This window comes from Centropristis striata, chromosome 17 (assembly GCF_030273125.1).
Source record: "Centropristis striata isolate RG_2023a ecotype Rhode Island chromosome 17, C.striata_1.0, whole genome shotgun sequence".
NCBI lineage: Eukaryota > Metazoa > Chordata > Actinopteri > Perciformes > Serranidae > Centropristis > Centropristis striata.
In genome coordinates, this window is record NC_081533.1 from 34629622 (window position 1) to 34647040 (window position 17419).

General features: G+C 34.5%; 1 protein-coding gene across 1 annotated transcript in view; it reads left to right on the top strand.

The window, feature by feature from the left end:
- The first annotated feature begins 675 nt into the window (after positions 1 to 675).
- Positions 676 to 17419, top strand: part of LOC131989695 (endophilin-A1-like) — a 46722-nt gene continuing 29978 nt past the window's right edge. The window contains exons 1-2 of the mRNA XM_059355001.1: positions 676 to 826; positions 8571 to 8617. Of these exons, the coding sequence (XP_059210984.1) occupies positions 805 to 826; positions 8571 to 8617 (69 nt within the window). The 5' untranslated portion in view covers positions 676 to 804. The remainder of the gene's footprint in view (positions 827 to 8570; positions 8618 to 17419) is intronic.

The window sequence follows — 17419 nt, forward strand, 5'->3', positions numbered from 1 at the left end:
TTGTGCAAAAAGAAACTGCAACTATGATAACAAGCTTCAGACACTCATTTGAAACTGTAAAAACAGGCATAATCGTCAAAAATTTGAACTTTCCGATGGTCCTTGAATGCATCATAGGTTACCAAAGTTTCCCTTCGACAAAGTGACCAAAACTTGTCTTAAAATCTTGATATTTGTGTCAGAATCTCTTTATTCTACATGTGTCATCTAAAATAAAGCGTTTTTTGTATATAAAGTCTAATTTATTCCAATTAAATAATAATAATGACAATAATCAGAGAATTCAACGTCTTTTCTATTTTTTTATGATTTGTTATTTTTCATGTTTGAGTTGTTTCCACTTCTAGCCGTGATTGTGCTGATTCCACAGAGCTGCAGGACTTTAAGGAGATTTATAGAGATTTTATTTTAATCTGAACTTGATGTGTAGTACACAGAAGCCACCACCAGAGGTCAGTCTCTCTGCAGCTCGGCTGAGAAACATGGCGACTTACAGCTCTAATAATACAATAATAAAACTGAGCTGGAAACGTTTCTACACAAACGCCGTATTTTATCATAAAACCTGGTGAAATGTGAGGTAACGGATGTCCTTTAATTGTTTTTAATGACTTCAATTTGTGTTTCTCCAGAACCGATCTCTGTTGAGACGACAGAGCCGCCGCTGGATCCCAGAAACCTCCCGACTCCAGATCCTAACGATGATCCCAAAGGTGGGAAAAGGCTTTATCTCTGGGTCCTGCCTCTGGTCTTGTTTCTCTTCATGGTCCTGGGCGGAGCAGCAGTCGCTGGATATTTACTGAGATGCAAGCATCAAAAGGAAAACGTAAGTCAAAACTTGTAGTTGTTTATGTGTGGTATAAAGCATGACAGACTTATTTAGAGCTCCGTATTTTCATTATTATCTTTATTATTATTAATAAACTTGTGTTAATTGTCGCTCCAGAAACCGAGCTATGAACTGGCTCAGTCCAAACCGCTTCCTGTGTAGCCGCCTCGCTGATAGTTGTCGTTAGAGGAGCTCAGAGCGTTTTACAATCAACCGTCCAGACCGAAGCGGAGCGACCGGACCTGCCAACAGATTATCATCAGCTGATTAAAGATTAAAGACGTCCTCTGAATGCTGCACGGCCCCGTATCTAACGGCCCATCGCTGCGGGAAAAGGTGACTTTCAAAGAAACCCCAGAAATCTTCTCCAGGAAAAAAACCGTTTGGCTCTAAAAAGAAACACTGTGCCAGAACATTACATCTTTTTTAGGACTCTCAACACGGACTTCTACAAGAGACTTTTATTTTGATAAGAAGAAAAAGACTACCGGACTTCCCAGCAGAAAGTTCTTCTACACGTTGCGCTTTGACGAGCTTTCAGTTTTCAGATGACAGCTGCGGGGTTTCACCTGTTCATTCTGATGAAACTGTTTCTGCTGAAAGATGAGACTGCTCTGATATTAGTATCATGTTCTAGTGGTGGCTTGACGGGAACATTCCCAATAATAAAGTCCAGAGTATTGGAATATTAATTGGAGGCAGGTTGCTGTAGTTCTTCTCAAAATGTTCTTCAGCACAATAAATGAACATTGAGTCAGGGATCTTCCTAATCATGAACGCTTATTTCTCTGATTTTACTAGTCAACAGCTCTGAAAATCAGAAAACATTCAGAAAAATATTCACATTGAAGCATAATTCAGTCTATCATGTTATACATTGTCACATAAATATTCCTCATAATTTATGGTACTCATTTAAAGTGTTGATCACTTTTTTTTTTTACGTGTTTAATCAGCGTAAAATCAGTCGTTTGTAGTAACGGCACCTTAATTTATTATAGAAAGACTTCATATATTTTTATACTTTATATATACAACTCTAGGATTCATGTTTATATCTTTATAAATGCATACATATCACATATCATTTTAAAGCCACCAAAAGCTTTGAAAGTAAACAGCTTGAATTAAGCTCTTTAGAAAGCAGGCGCACTTTATTTATGTCTGTATTCAGATAAAAATTGACCAAAAAAAAGACTTGCAATAACAAAAAAAAGTCTCTTTTTGTCTCTCAGGTGGTTCCATGCAGCTGTTTATTTATTTCCATGTTGCTAAAGTCTGTAAAAGCATAGACATTTAAGTTTTTAACGCTGAAACCTGATTTAGTGAGACGGTGAACCGTGTTAGAAGTACTGGCTACTTTATTTTAGTTTAATGTTTCTGTATTAGTCTAGACGGAATTGTCCAAAAAGTGAAAGTGAGGAGCATTTATGGGTACAAGTCAGGAAGCGGCCTACTTTACTTATTTCAAGGGTGCTGAATCCAAAAAAAAATGGTTCCCAAGCGAAATTTTTAGTTTTTGACCTTCTCATTTGTATATCAATATGGCGGCTGTTGGTCGTTGGACCATTGTCCCCTTAGTTTTTTTGTAAGTAGGCAATCAAAGATGAGGAAATTAAGTTTCTGGATCTATAGTCTAGAGTCAGAGCAAGGATATAGTGGAGGCTCAGTGTCTTTTATATATATATATATATATATATATATATATAAATATATATATGCAAAATACCAACTTTTAAGGTGAAATTAAGCATTATTTGTGTGGTTTTTTTAAGGCCGACATAAATATTCAATCAATATCACTTTTAGATACTGAGCCTCCACTATATTCTTGCTCTGACTCTAGACTATAGATCCAGAAACTTAATTTCCTCATCTTTGATTGCCTACTTACAAAAAAACTAAGGGGAAATGGTCCAATGACTGAGCAAGATGGGTAATTTGGTGGCCATTTGATACAAATTAGAAGGTCAAAAACTCAAAATTTCGCTTGGGAACCATTTTTTTTGGACTCAGCACCCTTGAGATATGTAAGGTAGGCCGGTTCCTGACTTGTACCCATAAATGCTCCTCACTTCTTATAGGAGGCCTTTATTCTGAAATCCGTCTAGACTAGAAGTGGAATTATAGCTGTTTAGCTGGTATTGTGTTAAAATAATGTGATTTGAGAAGAAGATAGCAACCCTGAGGGTTACTTTGTTTATGTTAGAATAGAAACTGATTTTTTTTTACTGAACACGAAACCGAACTCGAGACCTGTGTTAAAATTAAACTTATTGAAAATTGAAACAGTGCAGTTTTCTGCCACCTGTTTCCTGTTCTAAATGTTTAAAATTAAAACGTTCTCCTCCTTCATATCAGCTGTAAACGAGCCTCTGAGCCCTCGCTGTAGTTCTCTGCTGTTACTGTTACATTATTATTATTATAACATGTTATGTTATATATTATTCTGTTCAGAATTATAAAAAAACAATGTTTTTCTCCTTGAGCTTGAATATAATGTACCTCTATTACTGTTTCTAAGAGTTCGCTCTGGTATTATATATCATACAAATCTACAAATATACAAATCTCATCGTCAGTGGGATTGAATAAAAAATGTCTTCTATTCTATTCTGTTTGAGGTTATTACTATTCATAAAAAGTTAATATAAGATGATGTTTGCTGCACTTTTCTTCCCTGAATGTGACCTGCTGTGATCAGCTTGAATAAAGCAGCACAGCAGAACAAATAAAGTTATTTTTAACTGGAAACCTTGTGTTGACTTTCATTCATTCTTCCTGAATCAGCTGAGCAGATATGACTTTATGATAAATAAAGTCAACCAGCATGTGTGAATATCTGGGCTGATTATCTCAAAATGATGTCTTGAAAGTATGATTTTATCTTGTATCTGTCACTGTGCAGCAACGGTATAAAACGTGTTTCTTAAAGGTCAAAAAAATGTTTAAATGATAAAATCTGAAGGTTATTAGGGCCTCGAGGCAATCTCCCCAGCACTGGTCCCATCCAGCAATATCTGTAGGGACCAGTGCTGCACTACTGTTATACTGTGGATTTCTTCTTCTTCCTCTTCCGGACGCAATTTCATCCCGCTACTAGTCCTGCAACTCGAAGAGAGAGAAATACGAATTTTTCGCGACGTAAATCGCGAAAAACTGCTCAAAATTTTGCATTGAAGTGAATGGGACGGCCGACAGAAAATGACCAAAAAAGAACATTAATTGAAGATTTTCAGACGTCTACTTCTCCAGGATAATTTCACCTAGAGACTCCATTTAAACTTTAAACAGTAGACACAAGTCTTGTGTATCGGTGTATTAATCCACGTTTCGATAGGTCATATAGTTTTTATCAATCCCTGTTCAATGACCATGATCATTTTTGGAGAAATTCTGAGATTATAATGGGTGTGTATTGCACGGAATGTTCGTGTCACAGTGTGTGACATCATCGCCAGAGTGTAGAGGGAGAGAAAAAACTGTCAAAAAATAAATTTTAAAACTGCGCTCCAGGCCGCAAATTCCACTCTACAGAAATAATTTATACATAGAAACGTAGGAAAATTAGTCTTCTCCCTCACAATCCTCTGGTAAAGCTGTCAGAGTTATAGTTTGGGCGTAGGACGCACAGATGATCCACCAACACCACCAACAGCCTCATTGGCTCCCATATTAAAAACGCAGGAAGATTTCGGAAAAAGGGAGATTTAACAGTTTTTTTAGATCGCTCTAACAAAGCTATTTTTTCATTTTTCTTAAAAAAAAACATGTAGACGTTCAGGAAGAACTCAGGACGCTCAAAGTGAAGTCGGATCAATGATAGGTATTATGGTTTTGCCAAAAATGCTTTCTGTTCGAGGCCAGAAATTCCAGTCTGTCCACCTCTGGCTGCTGTCACTCTTTCATTAACAGGTGTCAGTTAATTCTGTTGATTGCTTTGATCTTTGATGTGATTACAGTTACAGATACACACACACACACACACACACACACACACACACACATTTTGAGGTTAAAGGGCATAGTTATAAATCTCTGAAGAATCTCATCATAGTGTACACACACCGGCAGTAGCCCCCGTGGCCCTTTCAAAATTTCCCCAGAGGAAATTTTCTAGTTTTTATTATTAACCTGTCTGGGTGTGATTTCACAGTTATTACTGAGAAACTTGTTTTTGTTTTTTTTTGTTTGCTTTGGGGATTTTTTTGTACACATAAAACAACAATAAAGAGGCTGAGAAGTCCCAAAGATCTGCTGGTAAATGTTTGACTCACTGTCTCTTCACTGGAACAGAAAGCTGCATCTCATCTCAGAACATGAAACAAGAAATTAAAGATAACAGCCAAGAAATAAAACTGTCTTAGAAAGAGAAATCCTTAGGTTTGTGCAAATCTTTCTATATTAATGTGAAGGAATATTGATGTTTAGTATCAGTAGATATTAGATATTGATGTTTGTCCTGTAGTGTGGCGCCCTCTAGTGGTACACAAGAGGAACTAACTTTCTGCTGTTTGGGTCAAACTCATGTTGGTTTATGGGCCTTGTTTATTTAAAATGGATAAATGGGATGACCAGTATATCCAACGTGTATTAAATTCAAAATAAAATAGAATTATTTATTTCATAACTAATAAACCAACAATAACATTACTTTATTTAAATCCCACAGACTGCCATACATTCTTAAGAGTGAAGTAAAACAAATCAGGTTGGAAAGTGATATTTAAAAAAAAAAATGCTGATTAAACAAAAATCACAACAAAAACAGAAACTAGACTATATATATGTATATATATATTTTTTTATTTTAATTAATTAATTAATTAATTAATTAATTAATTTATTTATTTATTTATTTATTTATTTATTTATTTACTTATTTATTTATTCATTCATTCATTTATTCATTCATTTATTTATTCACTTATTTATTAATTTATTCATTCATTTATTCATTCATTCATTCATTTCTTTCTTTCTTTCTTTCTTTATTCATTCATTTATTTATTTATTCGTTTATTTATTCATTCATTCATTTATTCATTCATTTCTTTCTTTCTTTCTTTCTGTATTTCTTTATTCATTTATTTATTCATTCATTCATTTATTTATTTATTCATTCATTCATTCATTCATTTATTTATTCATTCATTTCTTTCTTTATTTCTTTCTTTATTCATTCATTCATTTATTCATTTATTCATTAATTTATTCATTCATTTATTTATTTATTTCTTCATTCATTCATTCATTCATTCATTCATTCACTCACACCTGGAAATGTTTTTATCAGCTGAATTTAACGGACAGAAGTTTTAGCAGTTCCTTATTTGAGTGAATCGCCTACTTTCCCAGCTGCCCCTGAATGCAGCATTAGGAGCTGTCCGCGGTGCTGAAACCCTGCAGCCCCTGAACGCCTCTCCGCTCCTCATTATATATTCACGTAATGTTCAGGTCAGGTCACGTGACAACACGCCGTTATTTCTGTTATTATTAAAAGCGGCACGAGAGCACGGCGGAATGTCTCGTGCGACGCTGTGGAGGAGGGGGGGGGCGACGCCGTGACGTCACAGAAAACGTGACGCTCGGCTGCCGGAGATCGTTTGTTCCTGACAGATGAGTTAATAGTTAATGATCCAAACAAAAATTAGCAAGAGGAGGAAAAAATAAAGCTCGAAATTGGCTTTTAACTGTGAGACAAAAATAAAGATTTTTAATCATTTATAATCCAAAAACATTTAAAGTATGAAAACGGGAATTTTATTTTATATTTTTAACCTTTTTTTAATTTTCCCTTTATTTCCCTTCCTAGTTTTGCATTTTTTAAACATATTTTATTTTTTTAAAGCGTATTCAATCAGTTATACATTTATTAATTCTTTTTTATTATTATATATTTTATATATATATTTTTATAGTTTATCATTTTATTTAAAAATGCATTACATTAAAAAGTAAATAGGACATAAAATGAATGTGGATCCATTTATTTAATATTTACATATTTTATTTTTAAGCATATTTAAACATTTTTACATTCATTCATTTTTTTACTTTAATTATTATTGTTATGTATTTATTTGATATTATTTTATTAATTTATTATAAATAAATAAAATTAAAAAAGGTAACAGGAAATTAAATAAATGTGGAATAAAAACAGATGTAAAAGATAAAAGAAAAGGAAAACAAATATTAATGTATGTCACATCTTTCTTAATGAATTAACATTTTTATAATATTGAAAAATAATTCCTAATACACAGAAATGAATAGGTTTGGGGAAATAAATAGTGAGGGGAAAAAATAAAGAGAAAATAATACTAAAATAAGTAGATACATATAAAATAGGTTAAGGGAACAATGGAAAAAATCAAATACATTTGAAAAGTAATTAAAAATTAATAAAATAAAATATGAAAATTAATACATAAATAGGGAATTGAATACAAAGAAGAAAATAAAAACAGACACGTCCATTTCTGACACATTTTATCAATTAATTAATACATACATCTTTCATATGCATTTTGTTACATTTACTAATATTTAAATATGGAAATAGATTCAGTGTAGCAGCAGCATTACACACAGAGACAATAACAACACAATTAAATAAAAAGAACAACCTAGGCATACTTCAAGCAATAAAATATAAGAATACAATAAAAATACAATAAAAAATAAAGTGTCTAAAGAAGGAGTATGTATTAAGGAGTAGAATAGAATTCCAGTGCAGAATAAATATGAATATACAGTATAAAAATGTTGGTGCTATGAAACAAATAAGGTGCAATGAACAAATAAATAACATATAAAGAAATTGATAATTTTATATAAATGTAAATAGAAAAGAATACATTGGGATGATAAGTCACATATTTTGTCAGACAATTAAATAAATAAACATTTCTGTTCATATATGTTTATTTATGTATTTATTTGTTTGTTTTATGTTATAATGGCAGATTTAGTTATCCATAAATTTCATGGTATTTTAATTAGTTATCGACCGATTTATTTAGTTAGATAGATAGATAGATGGATTACTTTATTCATGATATGATGGCAACAATGCTATAGTGACTAGACGGTATATAATAATAATAATAATAATAATAATAATAATAGTACAGGATATAATATAATATATATAATATAATATGTAATAATAGATTATAAACAATACAAAAATAAATAAAATGAAAAATATGAATAAAGTAATTTTAAATAAAATAATATGATATATAATATAATAATAATAATAATAATAATAGTAATAATAATAATAATCATCATAAATAAGGCCGGTATAATAATAATAGTAGTATATTACTATTATTATTATTATTTAACCATTTATTTCCTATTTTATCATCTTTCTTCCTCCATATTTGACCTCCCCAGCGGAGCAGAAGTATTAATGTATTTTAATATGCAGTAACAGTAATCAGCCTGCTCCTGCAGCTCTCTGCTGCTCCTGCAGGAGTCAGTTTCCTCCTGCAGGAGACGATCTTTGTTGGTGTCAGACTGAAAATAGATCCAGCTGGGTTTGGTCTGGCGGTCCTCGGCATCAGATTGCACCAGCAATTTAACCAAAAACAGACAATATCAGCGTGTGGAGCCGTTAACCGGAGGATTTACCGCCTTTTCTGCCCGTGTTTACCTCCACATTAATATCTATATTTAATAAATCTAACCCAGCCTCGTTTTGTTTTGTTTTCCTCCTCCACCGAAGTGATGTCTGTCGCGGGCTTCAAGAAGCAGTTCCATAAAGCCACCCAGGTAAGAACAACCTGTTTATCTGTTTATTCATATCATAATACATCATGTCTGTTTATCTGTTTATTAATATAATAATAGATACTGTCTGTTTATCTCTCAATGCACAATTTATCTCATTTTAACACACAATTCTGTGTTAAAATTCAACAAAAAATGTCATTTTCTCTCATCAATTAGCGATGAAAAAGCAACAAAATCGTGATTGTATGCTTCAAAATCGCATTAAAACCGCCACATGAGAATATTTACATCTTAATTAAACATTAATCTGTATGTGTACATTTTTAAAGAATACATATTTTATTATTATCATCATTTCTTTTCAACATAAACGTGATGTGAAGATGAAAACAGGCCGTGGTGTTTGCGTGGGCGTGCGTTCAGAAGCAGGGTATACCCCCCCTCGCGCACGCACGCACGCGCGCACACAAACACGCACGCGCTGTTACGTAATAGAACATCTTAACGTGTGTGTGTGCACAGCTGATTGGCTGAGGCTGCACGCAACAGGGAATTCCCTCCATCACTCCATCTTTACCTCCATCCCTCCATCTTTACCTCCATCACTCCTCCTTTACCTCCATCACTCCTCCTTTACCTCCATCACTCCATCTTTACCTCCATCCTCCTTTACCTCCATCACTCCATCTTTACCTCCATCCCTCCATCTTTACCTCCATCCTCCTTTACCTCCATCACTCCATCTTTACCTCCATCCTCCTTTACCTCCATCACTCCATCTTTACCTCCATCCCTCCATCTTTACCTCCATCCTCCTTTACCTCCATCCCTCCATCTTTACCTCCATCACTCCATCTTTACCTCCATCCTCCTTTACCTCCATCACTCCATCTTTACCTCCATCCTCCTTTACCTCCATCACTCCATCTTTACCTCCATCACTCCTCCTTTACCTCCATCACTCCTCCTTTACCTCCATCACTCCATCTTTACCTCCATCCTCCTTTACCTCCATCCCTCCATCTTTACCTCCATCACTCCATCTTTACCTCCATCCTCCTTTACCTCCATCCCTCCATCTTTACCTCCATCACTCCATCTTTACCTCCATCACTCCTCCTTTACCTCCATCCCTCCATCTTTACCTCCATCACTCCATCTTTACCTCCATCCTCCTTTACCTCCATCCCTCCATCTTTACCTCCATCCCTCCATCTTTACCTCCATCACTCCATCTTTACCTCCATCACTCCTCCTTTACCTCCATCACTCCATCTTTACCTCCATCACTCCTCCTTTACCTCCATCACTCCTCCTTTACCTCCATCACTCCATCTTTACCTCCATCACTCCATCTTTACCTCCATCCTCCTTTACCTCCATCCCTCCATCTTAACCTCCATCGCTCCATCTTTACCTCCATCCTCCTTTACCTCCATCCCTCCATCTTTACCTCCATCACTCCATCTTTACCTCCATCCCTCCATCTTTACCTCCATCCCTCCATCACCTGTTATTATTCCTCTAAAGCAGCTGTTGTCAACCTTGGGGTCGGGACCCCAATTGGGGTCATTCATTCATTTTGTATCTTTTTTTGTGTATTTTCTGGTCATTTTGTGGTCAATTTGTGTCTTTTTTGGTCATTTTCTTTCATTTTTTTGGTCATTTTGTGTGTTTTTTTGGTATTTTTTTTCTTTTTTGGGTTAGTTTGTGTCTTTTTTTGGTCATTTTGTGTCTTTTTTGGTAATTATGTTTCTTTTTTGTATTTGTTTGTTTTATGTTATGTTATGTTTATGGCAGCTTTAATTATCCAACAATTTCATGGCATTTTAATTAGTTATCGACCGATTTATTTAATAATTTATTTCCTCTTTTATCATCTTTCTTCCTCCATATTTGACCTCCCCAGTGGAGCAGAAGTATAAATGTATAACATGTAAATACTGATGCAGTAAAAGTATTTTAAATGTGCAGTAACCAGTGGGCGGTCCTGCAGTGGACGAGGTCGTTGTCACGCCATTCAGTGGCTACTAGCTAAAAACAAAGTGGTTACGTTTAGTTTAAAGGATGCCGTTTTTTTATTTTTTAATTATGCTACAAAAATATTAAAAGTATATCTACACACATCATCTCTGTGTGCACGAGCCGAACTAAATCCTATCAACCTGTCTGGGCCGTCAGATTCCAAACACACTGTTGCATTGTGCAGTTTGTTAGCCGTGAGCTAACATTAGCTAACAATTAAAGTTGTTTTAATCACAAAAAGCTACTATTACTATCCTGTCGCTAAACAAATGCAGCTTTCAAAATAAGAGCACAGAATCCACCACAGAATTTACAAGGTTATTTTTTATTATTTGCTAATATTCAAGATTAAAGAGTATTTTTTTTGTATTTGGCAACTGTTGAGATTTGGAATTCACACTACATTTAGGTCTATGATTGATTTTTATCAATTTTTATTTATTTCTACAGACTAAGAAATCATTTTCTATACGTTTTTCTGACTATATATATATTTTTAAATGTTATATAACGTACGGCACAGGTTGCTGTTTCATATTTTTATACCAAGAATGGTCAAATAAAATCAATCAATCAATCAAGAAAAAATAAATCAAATCAAATCAAATCAATCAATCAAGAAAAACGTGTTTTGTTGAGATCTTCCCAAAAGAACCACACTGTCGTCATTTCAACATGTTTTATTAATGAAAACTAGAAAAATATGATCCAAAATGTTTCTACCATCTTCTTTGATCATCTTTATAAACATCCTTCATCTCCTCTATCTGTCTTTTCATCATCCCTCCATCCTCATATTAGACTCTCATCCATCTCTCCGTCTGACTCACCAAGCCTCCATCATCCCTCCATCTCTTCAATTTTGTGTCTTTTGGTCATTTTGTGTCTTTTTTTGATCATTTTGTGTCTTTTTTTAGTCATTTTGTGTCTTTTTTTGGTAATTTTGTGTCCTTTTTTAGTCATTTTGTGTCTTTTTTTAGTCATTTTGTGTCTTTTTTTTGTCATTTTGTCTCTCTTTTTAGTCATTTTGTCTCTTTTTTTGGTCATTTTGTGGTCAATTTGTGGTCATTTTGTGTCTTTTTGGTCATTTTGTGTCTTTTGGTCAGTTTCTGTCTTTTTTTGATCATTTTGTGGTCAATTTGTGTCTTTTTTGGTGATTTTGTGTCTTTTTTTGGTAGTTATGTTTCTTTTTTTGGTCATTTAGTGTCTTTTTTGTGTCAGTCAATCAAGAAAAAACTAGTTTTGTTGAGATCTCCCAAAAGAACCACCCTGTCGTCATTTCAACATGTTTTATTAATGAAAACTAGAAAAATATGATCCAAAATGTTTCTACCATCTTCTTTGATCATCTTTATAAACATCCTTCATCTCCTCTATCTGTCTTTTCATCATCCCTCCATCCTCATATTAGACTCTCATCCATCTCTCCGTCTGACTCACCAAGCCTCCATCATCCCTCCATCTCTTACATCCTTCTTTTATCTTCCTCTTTCTAGTCCTCCCTTCATCTTCCTCCATCTTCTTCCATCCCTCCTCTCTCTCTCTCTCTTTTTTTATCCCTCCTGTTGTCTTGTCACCAGTCCATCTTCCTCTCTTTCCGTCTGGAGTCATCCCTCCATCATTCATCAGACTAATTTTCCATCACTCCTTCCATCCTCCATCATCCCTCCATCTCTTTATGGAAAAACTCCCCCGTCATCCTTTCTTTCTTTCTTTCCACCCTGCCGTCTTTCATCTCTCTCTCTCCGTCATGTTTCCGCTCTCTCGCTCACATTTTTTAATCCCTCTTTCATTCTCATATTTTCCATTTTTCCCTCCGTCATCCCTCCATCTCTCTCTCCATCCCAAATTCATTTACATCTCTCTTATTATAACTAGATATCCCTCCATGCTCTTCTTCATCCTTCTATCATCTCTTCTTTCTTTCATCTAATCTGATTTCTGACTGTTTTTGATGCCGATATGAAGTGAAACTAGTTTATTTTGTTTTAAGAGGGAATGAGAGAAGCAGCTGACACGTTTTACAGCTTTTTCTGTTCAGGAAAGAATAAAAGAGTCTGACGGGAACAAAAAGATTCTAGAGGAATCCTTCCACCTGTTCGTCTCTGTGATGTACAAAAAACTCTCACTGAAGTAAAAATACAGTATTACTGTATATTCAGTACATACAGTACAGTATAAGTATTGGCTTCAAAACGTACTAAAAGTAAAAGTACTCTTTATGCTGAATGCACCTTCAGAATAAAATATATGATTTAATTATGATCATTGATGCATTCATGTGTAAATCACTTGTAAAAGTGGAAACAATTTTAATCTCTTTTTGAACTTCTGGGCAGCTTTTTCCTTAAAATTATTATTATAATTATTATAATTATATTATAAATATTATTATTATTTATGTTGATGTAATGCAGTTACTCCTGACGTTTTATTCCGCTTTTCTTTTTCTTTTCTTTTTTCTTTTTTTTTTAGCTTAGATGCTTTTTTCCTACTTCTTAACATTTTAGTTCTTTGTTCTTATCTTTATTTATTTATTTATTGTATCTCATAATTCTCAATATTTTCACACTGAAGTCTCTATTATGAAAGCAATTTCCCTCTTAAGATTATTTAAGTGATTCTGATATTTCCAATTATTTATAAAAATCTGGAAAGTAACTAGTTACCTACATATATAACCCCAGTCAAATTGCACAAATTTAATAATAATATCCCTGATACATGTATTAAGTGTAATGAAGCAAGAGGAACGATGTATCACTGTCTATGGGAATGTGTGAAAGTGAAATCCTTCAGGCAAGATATTATTAATATGATTGATCAAATATTAGCTAAGAAGTTGCCACTGGACCCCAAGCTTTTTCTTCTGGGCATATATCCAACTATCACACACTTACAAAATAAAGAATCTAGATTTGTGGATATGTGTATATTACAAGCTAAACGTATAATTTCTCTTAATTGGAAAAATGTTGATGGACCAAGAATTGGAAGATGGATCAAAGAGATGGCATCAAACATGACAATGGAAAAAATAACATACATTATTAGACGGAAACAACATGTTTTTGATAACATCTGGAGACCTTTTATGAGTTTTATAAGACATGATGCTAATGTTGGTAACTTGCTTCAGCAGGAGGCTCTGAGGGAGCAGAATGTTTATTTGGTGATGATGCTTTGAGAGAGACCCTTGAAATCTGTCAGTGTTATAACTATTTTCAGTATTTGTCTATATAACTAAACTTAAATGTGTATATATATATATATATATATGTTTTGTTGTTGTTTTTTTATTGTTATGTATGTATGTTTTTTATTTTTTATTTACTTTATTTATTGTTTTCATTTATTTATTTTTATTTAATTTTTGCTTTATTTACATCTTTTTTTTAATTTATTTTTTATATAGGTTCATTTAGGAGGGGATGGGAGGGAGAATAGGGAGAAAAAGTTTGCTTTGTTGCATGTAATAATGTCTTGTTTGACTAGCTGTAATCTGCAAACAAAAATCTAATAAACACATGTTTAAAAAAAAAGTAACTAGTTACCAAAGTAATCAAATTAACTTAAAAATCAACTAGAAATAAGCATAAACTAAAAAAATATATAAAAAAGAAAACATTTGAGAAGCTCATAATGATTTATTATTTTTGCCTGAAAAATAACTGAAATAATTCAAATGTTGCCAGTTAATTTCCACGTCAGTTAACCAATCGATTTTGACTTGGTATTTGGTAAAGTAACTAAAATAAATAGAATAAAAACATTTTACACACATTTTTTAGTCATTGTAGAAATATATGTATAGTGATTGCTTATATTTAAAATATTATTTTGGTAGTTGGAACCAGAATTTAGTATTAATTTCAGCATCAGGAAATCAAACTTTTTTGAAAGATTCATTATATTTTGAGCTTGAAGTAAATACAGAAGTATTGGCATCAAAATGTACTAAAAGTAAAAGTACTCTTTATGCTGAATGCGCCTTCAGAATAAAATATATGATTTAATTATGATCATTGATGCATTCATGTGTCAATCACTTGTAAAAGTGGAAACAATTTTAATCTCTTTTTGAACTTCTGGGTAGCTTTTTCCTTAAAAATATTATAAATATGTATTAGATGCAGGTATTTGTTTCTTTAGTTCTGATAAACGAGGTTTGCGGATCGATGGCAGCTTCAACAACAACAACAACAACAACAGATTTGAATAAACACAACAACTTGTTTTGTCTGCTTTGTCCTGCTGAACTCTCTGAGTCCAGATCGATGGAAATGTTAATTTAACACGTTGATTCAGAAATGTGACCCGATCGCTTCGTCAAAACTGAAACAGAAAACCGTTTTCTGGACTCCTCCACGTCTGTCTTTTCTCTCCTCCGACTGTCAGCGCCGCCAGATTCCTGCACATTTGTTGCGTTTTTTTGTCAGACGGAGCGATGCTGATAAAGAGGAGATGAAGTTTATTGATCCCCGAGGGGGAAACTGGGTCACTGCAGCAGAACAGGACAGGAAATAACAATAAAAACTACAGCAGAGAGACAGACAGAGGGCTGAAGGCCACACGGCAAACACTGTCTACTTCTACTCTACCACATGCCCACTTTATGCTAATCCCATGCAGTTCCATGCAGAAATCATGCAGTTTTTTTCCTCATGCAGTATACCATTATTTCTCATCCCTAAACAGTCTGTGAGCTGCATAAATCGGGTCTGATTGGAAAGCTGAGACTCTTGTGAATTCTAGGAACCCAATTTTCTTTGTGTGATGATGTTCGTCCCTCTTGACCTCTGACCTAAAGATGTCCGAATTGTTACCCACGAGTCTCCTCTTTACAGACATGCCCACTTTATGCTGATAACATGCAGTCTGAGGCAGAACTTGTGCAGTTTTTCTTATATAGTATGCATTTTTTTGCCTTTTTTTATTTGAATATTTACTGTAGTCCCTCAACAGTCTGCGAGCTGCATAAATCGGGTATGACGGGAAAGCTGTGACTCTTGTGAATTCTAGGAACCCAATTTTCTTTGTGTGATGATGTTCGTCCCTCTTGACCTCTGACCTAAAGATATCTGAAAAAAGGGTTTTATTGTTGGCCACGAGTCTCCCCTTTACAGACATGCCCACTTTATGCTAATCCTATGTAGTATGAGGTAGAAGTAATACAGCTTTTCTCATGCTGTGGAATTATTTTTCATCCCTAAACAGTCTGTAAACTGCATGAATTGGGTCTGACTGGAAAGCTGTCCGAATGAAAATGTGTTTTTTGTTACCCACGAGTCTCCTCTTTACAGACATGCCCACTTTATGCTGATAACATGCAGTCTGAGGCAGAACTTGTGCAGTTTTTCTTATATAGTATGAATTCTTTTGCCTTTTTTTATTTGAATATTTGTGCATACTGTAGTCCCTCAACAGTCTGCGAGCTGCATAAATCGGGTATGACGGGAAAGCTGAGACTCTTGTGAATTCTAGGAACCCAATTTTCTTTGTGTGATGATGTTCGTCCCTCTTGACCTCTGACCTAAAGATATCTGAAAAAAGGGGTTTATTGTTACCCACGAGTCTCCCCTTTACAGACATGCCCGCTTTATGCTAATCCCATGTAGTATGAGGTAGAAGTCATACAGCTTTTCTCATGCTGTATAATTATTTTTCATCCCTAAACAGTCTGAAAGCTGCATAAATCGGGTCTGACTGGAAAGCTGAGACTCTTGTTGAGTCTTTGAACCCAATTTCACCTCTGACCTAAAGATGTCCGAATGAAAATGTGTTTTTTGTTACCCACGAGTCTCCTCTTTACAGACATGCCCACTTTATGCTGATAGCATGCAGTCTGAGGCAGAACTTGTGCAGTTTTTCTTATATAGTATGAATTTTTTTGCCTTTTTTTATTTGAATATTTGTGCATACTGTAGTCCCTCAACAGTCTGCGAGCTGCATAAATCGGGTGTGACGGGAAACCTGAGACTCTTGTTGAGTCTTTGAGCCCAATTTTAATCATGTGTGATGATTTTCATCCTCAAAGAGGCCTCCTTACTTCTGACCGCAAGATATCTGAATTAAAATGGGTTCTATGGGTACCCATCATTCTTCCCTTAACAGACATGCCCACTTTATGCTGATAGCATGCAGTCTGAGGCAGAACTTGTGCAGTTTTTCTTATATAGTATGAATTCTTTTGCCTTTTTTTATTTGAATATTTGTGCATACTGTAGTCCCTCAACAGTCTGCGAGCTGCATAAATCGGGTCTGACTGGAAACCTGAGACTCTTGTGAATTCTAGGAACCCAATTTTCTTCATGTGTGATGATGTTCGTCCCTCTTGACCTCTGACCTTAATATATCCGAAAAAAGGGGTTTATTGTTAGCCACGAGTCTCCTCTTTACAGACATGCCCACTTTATGCTAATCCCATGTAGTATGAGGTAGAAGTCATACAGCTTTTCTCATGCTGTATAATTATTTTTCATCCCTAAACAGTCTGTAAGCTGCATAAATCGGGTCTGACTGGAAAGTTGAGACTCTTGTTGAGTCTATGAACCCAATTTCACCTCTGACCTAAAGATGTCCGAATGAAAATGTGTTTTTTGTTACCCACGAGTCTCCTCTTTACAGACATGCCCACTTTATGCTGATAATATGCAGTCTGAGGCAGAACTTGTGCAGTTTTTCTTATATAGTATGAATTCTTTTGCCTTTTTTTATTTTAATATTTGTGCATACTGTAGTCCCTCAACAGTCTGCGAGCTGCTTAAATCGGGTATGACGGGAAACCTGAGACTCTTGTTGAGCCTTTGAGCCCAA